This window comes from Nymphalis io, chromosome 2, assembly GCF_905147045.1.
Source record: "Nymphalis io chromosome 2, ilAglIoxx1.1, whole genome shotgun sequence".
Taxonomy (NCBI): domain Eukaryota; kingdom Metazoa; phylum Arthropoda; class Insecta; order Lepidoptera; family Nymphalidae; genus Nymphalis; species Nymphalis io.
In genome coordinates this window covers 14,718,621-14,733,160 of record NC_065889.1, presented here as the reverse complement: position 1 = coordinate 14,733,160, position 14,540 = coordinate 14,718,621, and the positions used below count along the sequence as shown (strand labels likewise).

The following is a 14,540-nucleotide window of genomic DNA, read 5'->3' as shown; positions in this document are numbered from 1 at the left end:
ATTGCTTCGTTCTATTAAATCACAAGCTTGCAAGCAATATGCCGCTGAGTACTGACTTTATTAACTTAATTGCTGTCTACGTGTATGGTACAGTAAGTGTAATAATAATGTCGTCCAGACCGATTTACTCACTCAAGAGAGATTAGCCAACTGCGCAGGAAATATTATAGCGCACAGGTGTGTGCGCAAACTCAGGTGCACTCGCTATTCCCTAACTCTTATAATCCGATGGGACGGCAATCCGTCATGAATCCGGAAAAAGTTCAGGCGCAGGACCACGACGTCCCGTGCAGGAAAGCACGTAGAGTTGTGTACACACTTCCAACTTCCAGACTCCGGGCTGCTACTGAGAATTTATTGACAGAAAAACCCAATAACTTTTATAAGCCCGACCTGGTTCAATTAATTCAGGACCTCCGTCGACTCTGCGGCCTTACATATAGCCAGTAGACCAAATACTGTCTCGTTCAACAGTACGTGTATTACAGGAATAGTCCGCAAGTGGCCCAGTGCTGGGCAAAGGATTTCTCTGCTGTTAAAGAATAATTTGGAACTTATTAGCTTAAAACCACGCAGCTCCAGCGCGGGTTATGGGTGGATCATGGATGTAAATGGGATAAAATTTTAATACACCAATATATATAAAAAAGTTTTAATAAAAAACGCCATTGAGCTATTTTTCACTTTTTACTAAAAATTGTGATTTGAATAACCTCCATTCTTTTGCACGGGTAATACGAGGTTCTATGGATTCTCCGCTTTGGGTGTAAAGCACGTCGCTTTCGCATTTCGCGTCGGAATTTCGGCATTTTGTAAAATTATGGATACCAGTTCATTTGAATTGATGTAGATGATTTAAGTTATCAGTAGACACAATCCCCGAATAGTCCCATATATATATTTTTTACGCAAAACATACTGTTTTGCATTCTCAGAAAATCGGGAAATACCATATTTGTTAGATTGTCATCAAGGTAGGCTTCTCATAGATTTTGTTACATTTCTTAATACAACAACCGATCGCGATGATTTGTATTAACTATTTATATTACTATAACAATTGAATTATACTAAGCTATAAAGATTTTGCCAAAATCTTGAATGATTTTTTTATTGAAATCGGTTCATTAATTTCTTAGTTATATAGTATAAGCAGCTTACATTACCGCTTATTACCTACGTTCGCCCGCTGCCGATAACTTAAGGTCAAATTATTTGACACACAATTTTATTTCTTATCAAAATCAATAACAAATTAATTGTAAATATTTTCTATGAGCAAAAAAAATATTGTATTTATTATTATAATTTATACTTTAGACTGGTATACTTTCGAAAATATTAGGTACTTACTCGATATTACAAAAGGCAATTATTTTGCATCCAGTTTCTCCTTTTTTCATTAAAATGAATATTTCGTTTGTAGTCTTTGTTTTGAACTAGTGTTCAAGTTGTTCTGAGCGCGCTGCTCTAGGGAGTGCTTCTTTAGAGTAACGTAGTTGTTTACCTTTTTCCACGAGACCAGCCTCAAAAATCTACACATTAAAAATTGATTAATCGAAATGAACTTACAATCGACGAAGATACATCACAATGCACAATAAGTGACGATTTTTCATTCTTATTCCACTGTAAATGGTGGACTTCCTTGAATATACATGGGACCACTCCTAGTCTTCTAATCTATGATATATATTATATCCCATCAAAAACATAAATGTGAAATGAGAGCCAAGTTCAATATTATGACATATAGCACTTTCAATATTATGATATATACTACCATCGAACGTAGGGCTCTTCCATTACTGTTTTAGTAGATACTTAATTATAATTCATATATGACATTTAGAGAATATATGTATCTCGCAAGTTTCAATATATAAGCCAAATTTGACATGTTTATTTAAATTAATTTTTTAGTTATGAGGGGGTCAAAAGTGGCCCCAAATGTTTCATGTAATATTACACACGGTGCTGTTCGCCAGTTTTGTTAGCTTGAGATTGGCTTGACACGCTACCGTGTCTAGATTTAATGAAATAAGAATCGATAAAATTGATTCACAATAGGCTTACATAGTTGGTAACGCTTTTAATATTTTTTAGTTTTTTATATTGATTTTACATAATTAAGTAATATTGTTTATACCTACCATGTAAATATAAATATTTTTATTAGAAGCCAGGCGCATGTCATTTTGAATCAGTGCTTTTTGTAAAACTGACGAAGAAATGACTTGGCAGCCATTGGAATGCTGTTGATTGTGGGATGGCAAACCAATAACGGCTAATTGTTAAAAATCAAACTGGTTCAGACGGTAAGCTATCTACCTCAACCTGACAACAATCGGCTAAAGAGACTAAACGAGATTTTTTTCCAACAATTTTATTGTTTTCAAACGGCTACTAAATTACTACTTTATAATATTACAATAGATAATACAAAACCTCACGCCTCCTTCATCTTATGTTTTGTATTATCGTTTACTTATAACACAAACGTGTTTCAAGATTGTGAGGGTTCCCTCACACATTTTCTGGAATTATGGAATCCTTTGCAACAGCTTATAAATTGTAGCACGAAAGAGTTACCAAGCCTGCGTAGTCGGGTAGCATAGATCTGTACGTATTATGTGTTTAGGTACTAAATTCTGAAGGTAATGCACAAGCGGTTAACAGAAAATGTTCCTTTATCGAGAGGTACGGCCTTGCTTTATTCTACGGACACCGCGGCGCAGCAGTAAATATATATCGCCAATATGTCAAATTAAATATACATTGGTATACATTATTCAAGACTTCACATGTGACACAAGATTTTTAGATTACACGTTTTTTAATGTATTTCCTATTAAATATCGCATTAGGTATATAAATTTCAGTAACCTCAAAACGATCGTCGTGATCTTTCGAAATCCGGAGCAGTTATCAAGTGGTCCCATATATTGACGGCTGTCAGCCTGTCAATCGGACAGGCGATAAGCAGCGTGAGCGCCGCCCACCTGCCATCTCGTCTAACACGCTTCTTGCGTATGACCTATTATTTAGCGCAAGATAAATGCAAATAAACCTTTAATTACATCTTTATATACAATATCACAGGTATATATTTATTTGGTGTTTAAGTTTGTATCGTTAACTGGTAAGTATAGTGTTTTCTAAGTTTCATGAAAAAGTAAAATTAATTGTATTTTATTGACCAAAACAATAAACAAAATCTTAAAAAATATAATAAGGTGTCTCTCGCAGTTCGTCACTCAATAAAACTGTTTACCTGTAAACAATTTATTTTCGAACGATCTTGGAACAACAAGGATGACAAGAGATAAGCGCTGATCTGTGAATCATGAAGACGCCATGTCGCGCTCGCGGCCGCTGGCAGCGTCGAGTTCTGCAACTATCGAGTCGAGTGGCCGATAACGGCTCGGAATAGCGCTTGTGAGCTCGTACGTAACGTCGCCCGGAGACTCGGCTGGCGATGGAAAATTTGTTCAATTTTCAGTCTTTTTGTACTTTATATCAATCTGTACCGACAGATGAAGTTGTCACACTCGACGGCCTTCACTTGATATCTGGTATAAGTTCATAAAGTTGCTAAATTTTGACAGAAACAATGTTCACAGTTTGATTAGATTAGTGGCCTCTGTACCTCACCTCGATGAATGTCGACGAATAGTGACTACTATAATCGACTACTTGAAAAAATAAAGGTTATGGGTCCGAGTGCTAACTTACTACATACAAATAAACGTTTAATCGAATAAACTATATCTATAATTGTACGGCTACAGTCGTATTATAATTTTAATAACATAGCGAAAAGGCTTTGAAATTAATTAATTTTAATTGTCGTTTTAATTAGACAGATATATTCAGTAGAAATACGTCTCTACGTAAATTAAACATTATCACTTACTAGTATGGTTACTACTATTGAATGGTTATTTATAGTCGGTATTACTAGAAATAAGAACGTTTATATTTCTATTAAACAACACGTTCCACTTCAACTAAAATCCACTTCGAGACAAGTGGGGGAATAGGAGGAGCACCGTGGCGAGGCTCACGAGTCTTTACTCAGCTAGAAGTGTTATTTAAAGCCAGTATCCTTTCATTGTCATCATCATCACACAAAATTGTCTTATAACTCCATAGCTGAAATTGTGCTACGCTGTTGATATAATGAAATAATGAATCTAAAAGAGATCTTTGTTAATTTCCATCAATACAAACAGTCACGAATGTATATAATATGTACATTAATATCTGATGTTTATTTGCGACCACATGCGTGTTCATTGGCAGAGTTACTTAATCGAACTATTGTGACAAACCATGCCAAACCGCTGGCAACTATATTGCCTGTTGTATTCCTCGTGTATACGAGTAAATATATCTACCAATATAACTGATTCGCCAATTCTTGGGTGTGTTGTAATTTGACAATAGGGAGCACCTACTGTTCAAAAGACAACATATATAACTAAGAAAAAATCGTAAAATGTACTATTTTATAACATATTTCCTTTAAAAATATATTTTGTAATTGTATTTTTAATTGTTTATTGCCTATCGCCTCATTAGATATATCCGTGACATTTATGTACTCAGATTACATACGTATATGTATAATCGAATATCACAAATATTTTTAATGGAAATTTGTATACAAACGTTAACTTTAAATGCTTTGGAATGACAATTAATTGCGCACGAAACACTATTTAAAATAGTTTTCAGTCGAAGAAGTTCGCGTAATCAAATACCCTATTTATTATTATTTTTCGTGTATTTTTTTCCTCTATCTATATCGTGCGATCGTATCTGGAACTGTATCGAATATCACAAATATTTTTGTACTGCCTATACTTGTAAAGTAGTAAAATTTATGACATACCTACTGGTATTTCGACGATTTAAGAAGTTTTTTGTTTATAAAATTGATCGTTTCAGTCATTGGATAAGATTAAGGTCGACTGGACGGCTTTTCACAAGCTGTTCATTGACTATAGGTACCTATATATTAAAGGACTCTACGGCTGTGAACACAAGTAAAAACAGGCAGCAGGCAGCAGGCAGCAGGCAGCAGGCGGCAGGCACGGCTCTTCGACGCTCCTACAGAACTATCGACATCGACTATCGGCAGTAATTAGAGCGATGATCGATGTCTCAAGTAAGCCCTGATAAGATAACGCCTCAGCGCATTACCGGCTTATCGAGCATTTTATTGTTACATAGCCATTGTAAAAATTATTGTTTTAAACCAAATTATTATAGCGACATAAGTTCGAGCATAAAAAGGATTACAAACGATGCTTCAAGTATAACTATTGCGATGTTCTCTGGTGTTAAGTTGATTTATATTACTAAAAACCAGTTTACGTTGCTTTTTACGCTAGATCGCACACATCGAGGCATCTTAGACACAAAGAGATACATTGAACATTCCTTAGCTCCAAGTTGAGAGTGGTTGGACGATCGTGTCCCGCAGAATTGATAACTTAGAATATTTAAAATATTTATAAAACGGTGTGTACTCCTATTATATCTTACAAGAACGACTGACACAAAACCTCTATGAAGTTTGCAGGCGGGCGTTGGCAACGAAGCTCATGAATTATTATACTGCCTAACAGCAATAGCTTGTATCACTGCGCTCCGACATAAAGAGTAAATGAGCCAGTGTACTTACAGGCTCGGGTGTTAGTATAGTAGGTAAAAAATGTCTATGTATGTCTCGTAAATCGTCTTCTTACTCGTAAAGCACAATAAGAGATCAGGTGCGGAAACATTGGCGTTGCGCGCAATTCCTGCAGATGAACATGTAATAAATGTAACAGAATTCATTGTCAACAAACACATCGCATAGCGTATGTGTGTGTACGCAGTTGTTTAAGACAACTACGTAGCTCAGGTAAACTCTTTATACCTACACATATATTGAATCGAAAGTATAAAAGTCGCAGGTGCGACCCTGATCTCTTGGCTTATCGTTGTACGCTCTGCTAACAAAGCTTTTCGCGGTACCACTTGCGGCAATAATACCTTTAAATTTTTGTAATAGTTAAAAGTCTCTTGAAGACAATATTCCATTAGGATGATCAAAATTGCACATTTGAATAAACGAATGAAATAAAATTATTACAAATATAATCTTGATTGCATAAATATATATTGTAATGATGCTTGACAGCCGTGTTAACCAGACCTCTGCCCAAATATTTTTATTCCTATGGGTCACCTTATAGCTCTACCTTATCGGCCCGGCTTACTTGCCGACCTACAAGTTTGCGCGGAGAAAACAGCTATTCCACAAGATATGACACGTCAGGCTTTGATAGATTTCAGAATAAAAGTAATATAAATAATACAATATGTTCTGTTTAATTCACCTTTCAGATGTGGGAAAGCTTATTAGCTGTTGTAATTGCCGAGCTCTATATGAACTTCTTATTTTGATGAAAACTTCAATCATCTGCTCCAGATATAAGCTGAACTTTATATTATAAGTACTTGTATGTTAAAGTATGAAGGTATAAAAGGTAATGTTTCGAAAAATCGCTATGTTTAGCAAGGCGAACTATTTTCGATGTTTGTAGCTGTGAGGTAAACATTAGTCAACTGATAACGCTAGCTCCAAATTTTGTTACTATTTGTTTAATAAAAATATACTTGTATTTATGAAATAAAAGATAAAAAAATTAAGTTTGAAACTAGCAAACCGATTTTCAATTCAGTAAAAATAACGTTGTTAATTATACCTAAATATTACCTTCTCGAAACATAAATATTTTAAAAGTAAAAATACCACAATAATCAATGTATGAAAAGTGGTAATTAGTCAAAGTAAAGCTAAAAGTAAAGCATTTTTCTCGGACATCCACACGGATCCCTGAAAAGTAACCGCTGTACAAAGCGAGGGCAGAAAATGGTGAAAACCAATCCAACCAATCGTGTGCCGCTCTTGAACGCACACAGGCGCGCTGGCCCTCCTCGCGTCCAAGCCCCTCCCGCCCCTTGTCCCTCGCCCTCGCTGCGTCGCCGCAGATAACACTCGATTTGACGATTCCGTGAGTGATAGTGAAGCCGGAGCGATGCTCCTCACGCTTACGAAAATAGTTTTTTAATAATAAATCGGACTTGCGAAATTTTAACAACACTTAAGGTGAGTCTTGTCAATCTTCATCTTTACATATAGAGTATCTAATGCTGTCATTACACTGTTTGCGAGACTGTCAACGGATCGGCGTAGACCAGTCGATGCAAATACGACTTCAATAAGTTTTCACGACACGTTAATAATTGACAGTCATATCATGATTCACTCTAAGCCGAATGCTCCGACAACGTTACCCGTACAAACGCAAATATCGAATCACAACGGTCTTACTTCTATATCTAAAAAATATTACTGTCGTTTTTTAAAACATTTATAAAAAAAAATTAAAAAAAAATCTAAATAAAACTTATTAGAATATGAATAATTGTTTATATAATTTTGCACTTGGAATCGATAGAAAATAATAATAAAAAAATTAAGGAAAAGCAGTAAATGAAATGATGTTTATAACGTAAAAGTTTCTTAACAAAATATAACTAGGTATATAATATTCGTGTCGGACAGCTGCCCTACATATACACTTAAAGTTTTGATACATAAACTTATACATAATTTATATTTAAAGAAATACTAGGCAAATAAAGGGTTTTTGTCTGGGTTTGTGCCACCCATTCTTCAGATATTCTACCGCAAAACAGCAGTACTTGGTATTGTTGTGTTCCGGTTTGAAGGGTGAGTGAGCCAGTGTAATTACAGACACAAGAGACATCACATCTGAGTTCCCAAAAATGCTGGCGCATTGGCGATGTAAGCGATATTTAACATTTCTTACAAAGCCTATGTCTATGGGCGTTGGTGACCACTTATTATCAGGTGGCCCATATGCTCGTCCGCCTACCTATAAAAAAAAGATGTCTCCATTGTGAGGAGTATTAATAATCCAAATAAAAAAACAGATATTCAGAAACCTATATTTCTAAGAGTAAAAATACGTACCGTAATTGTAAATTCAACCGTATGATGCTTCAAGTGCATCATACATCTTCATCGTCATACATACAGGGCTCACTGCAACATAAACATTTTTTTTTATTTTAGCGTTGAAACTTCATCAATTTTCTTTTTGTATTAATGGTGAACTAATATATTTATGATTTATTTCAGAGATTTCTTTATACCTATTTTATATATCTGCTGTTGTTCAATAGTCATAAAATAGAGAGGTGGCGTACCTATATGACTATGTTACACGATGTACTGAATGTTCTTAATCTTTTTTTTATTAATTGTTATAAGTATTCTATTTAAAGTCTAGTATATTTAATACTAAATTATACTAAAAAATTATGCTTCATATTTAATACATAAGAAATGAAGAACGGCCGTCTTTATTTAATTTGCGTCTGTCGTATTTCAACATTCATTTCATGAACATAATATTTTCAAGTTTGGTATTAACTAAAACTAAAAAAAAATCCTAAAAATATAAATATGTAGTATAATATATGGTAATAAACATAACATTTAAAAAACTTTGCTTCATCATCTGATTTGCTATAAGTTATTTATAAGTAAAATTAAAATTTTTATAAAGTGAACTTTCACACGTTAGTTGGTTCATTGACTTCGTCGCAAACAGCATTCTGAACGCTCTGAGCTACAATAAATATTTTATTAATATGGCCGTTATCAAAAGATGTAGGGCCCGGTGTGGTTATCGCAGGATCAGCGTGTTGAGCAAACACGCTTGCCATAAAGTTCCATGAGCTCTGCAGTGCCGGAAACTTTACCTCGTGTCAATCGAAAACCTACTCTAGATCGTAACGTTGAAGCTTAAATTTGTATTTCGTGATCGTAGACCTTTTAAAGGAAACAAAAGTTGTCGTATTGCAACCAGCAAAGGTATAAATTTCTACGGAGGATCCAATGTTTGCTCATGATGAGCACACAACGCTTGAACGTTCATGTATGTGTACATTGTAACGTTTGGATCCACAAGCAGAATTAAACATATTTAAAGTCATTAATAGTTTCACGATATACCTCAGGGTAATTTATCGATTCTATACAGTAACAGGTACAAAATACGTACATTCTTTGGAATTTCCAAAACAAGTACTCTCGATCAGTAAACAGTCAAACACCGGTCGGCCAGACCGCGCCGGACGAGCGAGCCGGCGCCGGCGCCGCGTGGACTTGTTCCCTATTTGTATTTCCGAGCCGTCATCGCTCTTCCGGTTCAAAGCCTTTACTTTTATTTGCTTCATTTCTACGTAAGGAAATTTGTCATGATGACTTTTAACCAAATATATTATACAAGCTGTTTCGAGTAGGTACTATTTTAATTTGATTAAAGGTGATAAAAGTGCGCGATAAGCTTACGGTATTTTGACATTTTTGCAGAATCAATATGGAGAATGTTAGTTCTATGATTCAAAGAAATGAGGAACAAAGAGATGAAGATAATAATGAAGCGTTACAACTCGTAAAGAATGAAGAGCGACAGGACATGGCGGGTGGGGAGTCAAGTGTAAGCGGAAATAATAATGAAGGCGTGTCTGGAGCAGTCGCAGTATCAGGATCAGAGTCGAACGCAGAACCACACTCAGTGATCACATCGCGACGGGCTCTTAGGACTATTACGACAGCTGGTCACATCACTGACAGCGCAGACCTGAACGACGAAAGTGTTAAAGATGAGCCCCCTGAACAACAACAGCTAGAACACGAGCAACTACAGTACGCACCCAAGTTGGAAGATACAGACGGTCGGGGTGCCGCTTCTCATTATGACGAGGAGAGATTGCGCATGGCTGAAGCGGAAACTGCTCGATACTTAGCATTTAAGCAGGAACCGTATCGTTCCTTACAGTCTCCTACGCCGGCACCTCAGGACAAACGACTCCAGCCACAGCCACAATACGCGCGAGGTCCGCCGCCGCGGTCGGCGTACGGTCGCGGGCTCGCTTTACGTTACGGCACACCTCATCATGTCATAGTAGCACAGGATGGTGATGCTGACGAGCACTCACATGAAGCATTTCTACAAAAAGAAAAGGCTGAGCAACTACAACAGGCCTACGCAGCTTCTGAAGCTGCGAACGCTCAGGACGGCAGGCAGTACGCGGCTGTTCTCAGCGATCAAGTGGCCGTCTCTTCCGCCTTAGAAATGATTCAAACTACATCGTTAAGTAATCAACAGGCGGTCGGCGTTGCTTACCAGCAGGTGGTTATTATTTATTTTGTTTACATTGTAATTTATTTTTGAATTTCTCAAAAATATAATTATTTCAAAAAGGTAAAGTATGAATCGCGCGGTGAGGGGGAGCCTCGGCCGACTACGTACGCGAGCCTACAACCTGTAACCTCCGTGCACAGCGCGAGTGGGTACACATACGCGGGGCAAAGCCCGCAGTACGCGGCAGCAGGATACAGCACGTACAACAGTAGCAAGGAACTGCTGACGCTGTACGGAGCGGGGGCGGCGGCGCCGCGAGGTGACGACTCGCCACCCGGACTACTGTACCGCAGCGACCCAACCCTCTCCTCGTCCTCACTTAACACTCGAGGCGCCCACGTCGTGTACGGCTCTGTGGTGCCCCAATCACAGGCCGTTTATGAAGCACCTCCTAGCCCTAACTCGCAGCAAGTAAGTTTTAACACTATCGTTCCTTTAATAATAATACATATTACGTGAAACTTCAACGTCGTAAGACTTAAACATAAGTCATTAAATGTCTTAAGCGTTTTAAGCGTCTTAGAGTATGTTATGTGGAATATGAAGTTGAATGTAGTAATGTTTATCTAAGGTGAACGTATTGTACACACACGGCAACACAGTGCAATACAAGGTGGGCGGAGAACACTACCTGGGACAGGGCGGTGGCGTGGAGTACGTGCCGGTGTCGGGCTACGAGGGCGGACTACTTGTCGAGAGCTACGCGGCGCCTGCGCAGGCTTGGCCCGGCCATAACCTGCTTCCCATAGACGACAGCTTTGATCCCAGTGCGTGTTATTTTAACCATATACCTATACACAAATTCATACTTCAAATCATTTGATTCATTTACATTAAACGTATTTTTTAATTAGGTATGGCAGGGATGGGCGAGGTAAAGGAGTGCGTGAATTGCGCGGCGGCGACAACTCCGCTGTGGCGGCGCGACGGCACTGGTCACTATCTTTGCAACGCGTGTGGCCTCTACACGCGTATCAACGGCGTCAATCGACCACCTCTCAAGGGTCAAAAGGCGAAACCTCAGCAAGCTCTCGTAAGATTCACAGCATGATTACGTGCGCATCAAAGATTAATATAATGATATGTATTAAATTACACTGAATTATCCTACAGCCGACGAACGGCAATCGCCGCGTAGGAGTGACTTGCGCGAACTGCCGCACGTCCAACACGACGCTGTGGCGACGCAACAACAACGGAGAGCCGGTCTGCAACGCCTGCGGTCTCTACTACAAACTGCACAACGTACGTTACTTAGTCATACTGTGTCTTACATGCCGATCGATGTTTGCAACTCATTATCTATCAGTTGATGAATGAACGCAGATGATAATATAGGAAGTATACCTATAGTATTTACAATTGGTATAAAATCGTAATAGATAGTTCCATATCGCATAAGTAGGAGCGCGATTGTTCATCGATTACGGCGGGCTGCGTTGATTAAATGGCACCGGAGCAGCGCAGGTATCTAATCGCAGCTCTGCAGCTCAGTTATCAGGGAACTCCTCGGCAAATATTGGGCCTGTATAAAAAATCAAAACACAGGGTCTCATCTAATCTCTCGAGATAAAACGACCGGGGCTACCGACTGATAGAGAATTATCATCGCGTCCACGAATATTCATAATGAGATAAATAATCTTTTATCAATTATCTCCTTACGAGTAGATACGCTTGTTTAAAGGATGATAGGACCGCATGACGGCAGATTACGAGGAGTTTCCCCGTCTGTCGGGGGCAGGACCGGCTCTCGGACGGACGTCTGCGCCTCGATCACTTTGACGATTCTTTAAGTGTCGTTTATGATGACAGGTTAACCGTCCACTGAGCATGAAGAAGGATGGAATCCAGACGCGTAAGCGAAAGCCGAAAAGCATGGGCGGAGGAGGGGGCAGCGCAGGAGTGGCGCGAAGCGGCGCTCTCTCCGGTACGTTTCAACCCTGCCTTTTTTGAAGCTTTTGTGCCGCAATATAGGGCAGACCGTTCGCAAGATTCATAGCATCACACAACCCGAAAAGTGAAATTATTGGGCTTCGGTTTCGTTGAGGTCGGCTCGAGTGATTCGAGAGACCAAAAAGACCGAGCATAGGGGAACTGTGTGACGCTAGGGGTCTGATAGTGCGCGGCCGCCTAACCGGTGTGTGGTTGTGCGCAGTGGAGGCACACTCGCACAAGGTGCTGCCTCCGCTGTACGCGGCGGTGGAGGGCGCGGATGCGGGCGCGCCGCTGCTGTTGCTGCCCGCCGCGAGACACCACGCCGACCTCGCGTGAGTACGCCCTCCTACCTACCACCTTCGGAACTAGACACCGCTTGCACTCTTCAGATACTGTCCTTCTATTTTCTTACCCACTACCTATTGCAACAGTAAGTTTCATTAGACATAGAATAGTTAGTGTATCGTTGGGCAATTTAGAGTTGGGCAATAAAGACATTTTATCTAGAGCGCACTTTCTGCGCCCCTTGGCGTAATATAAGAGTACTGTTATATTCGTTTCGTAATGCGAAAGACCCTAAATGGTTTTCTATTTCGTAATTTGAAAATATATCTGCACACTCGCTCTGCCTTAGTGTATAATATCGCACGTCGTCTATTTGCACGTGTCTTACGTTATCTCAACCTTTACGACGGGCTTACATTCAGAATAGCTGTCTACGACAATTTGTGTGTTGCGGTGCGCTATAACTCGGTCCTGTTTCAGGGTACCAGCGCTAGAGCTCTCCGGAGCGGCGTCCTCCACGCAGCACTATCGTCCGCCCTAACGAATCTACTAAGGGTGTAGGAGGTACCTCGTTGCGCGTTCGTGTCGAAACATTACAATGTGAGTGTCGTAAAGTGAGGTTGGACTATGATTATTATTCGTTCCTTGTCACCAAAGCGCTACCAAAATAGCATTTATGATTACGATATCTCGAGCGGATTATCTTATGATCGCTGCCGATAGTGCTATCGCTGTACAGTGTTGTAATATACTAGTTTAAAATGCGCAAACATAGCGTTTGTGAGGAGATTTTATATTAATATTTAAGTGTAACTTAAAGTACCTAATGTTATGTAAACTTTTGTAAGGCCAAAGATGCCGTCTTTGCTGATTCGAAGATGACCCAGTTCTTAAATATTCACTGAGTTAGAGCAATGAGAATAAGGATGATTTAAAAAATATATAATATCATATATTGAACTACGTACGTCGTAATGAAATCTTGTTATTTAATTTTGACTGCCTCGTTGGTCTAGTGACTAGATATAAAGCCGCAGAGCTGGAGGTCCTGGGTTCAAATCCCAGGTCGGGCCAATAGAAAATTATTGGGTTTTTCCGTCGAAAATTCTCAGTAGCAGCCCGGAGTCTGTAAGTTAGAAGTGTGTACACTCCTATACCTCGGAAAGCGCGTAAAACCGTTGGTGTGTCGCCTGTATTACAAAATGAAATAAATAATTTTAAATCTAAAAATAGCTTGACAGAGAATTATTTAAATAAAAAGGAAATTAGGTTCACTCAAAATAAAACATAAAAAAATGTATAAATGTTTTTAGCTACGCAATTGTGTTCTTGATGCGTTTTATTTGATAATATTTTAGTGTAAATAAAACGTACCATCATCGCTTGAGGTGAGGCTCTTTGTAAACAATCAGATAAATATGTATAAAGCTATTTACTTGAGGAGATATTGTATAAGACCACGGCTATCAAATATGACGAATTTATTAATATATTTATATTAGATGTAATGTGTACGTGCGAGTGTATTTGTGTGTGTGTGTGTGTGTGTGTGTGTGTGTGTGTGTGTGTGTGAGTAGCGAGTGAACTCTGTACAGGTTTTTTATTTATACTCTACAAAAAACAACGAATAGATTTTGTGTGTAATATATATACCTGTGTGTTTGATTTAGTTTGGGCTGTAATTTAAATAAATTCCTTGCCAATTGTGTGTATTTTTTTAATTTATTTTTTAAGATATACATTATTAGTTTTAGTTTAAAAACTTCATCTAAAATTACGGGCTTTGGCAACAAGCCTAATTACAAATTCTAATGTATGTACGGGCCTTTCAAGAAATACTCAAAACTCGAAGGGCTTACTGGGAGCCATTGAATAGTTCAACAGATCTATTTGTTCATAAATATTTATTATTTAATTCCTTTTTTATTTTAATGGAGAAGGCAGGCTGGTAAATAGACTATTTGATGTTAAGTGGTGACTAACGCCCGTAAATATTGGCACTGCAATATATATTAACAA

General features: G+C 38.5%; 1 protein-coding gene across 2 annotated transcripts; it reads left to right on the top strand.

Moving 5' to 3' along the window:
* The first annotated feature begins 7,061 nt into the window (after positions 1–7,061).
* On the top strand, positions 7,062–14,227 carry LOC126776518 (transcription factor GATA-6-like). 2 transcript variants are annotated; one of them, XM_050499113.1, is made up of 9 exons: positions 7,062–7,165; positions 9,464–10,286; positions 10,359–10,709; positions 10,870–11,065; positions 11,153–11,331; positions 11,412–11,543; positions 12,114–12,228; positions 12,457–12,568; positions 13,002–14,227. In XM_050499113.1, the coding sequence occupies exons 2-9, from the start codon at positions 9,471–9,473 to the stop codon at positions 13,060–13,062; spliced, it is 1,962 nt and encodes a 653-aa protein (XP_050355070.1). In that variant the 5' UTR covers positions 7,062–7,165; positions 9,464–9,470; the 3' UTR covers positions 13,063–14,227. The 2 variants fall into 2 exon arrangements, with proteins under 2 accessions (XP_050355070.1, XP_050355078.1); XM_050499121.1 differs by lacking the exon at positions 12,457–12,568.
* The last annotated feature ends 313 nt before the right edge of the window (positions 14,228–14,540 follow it).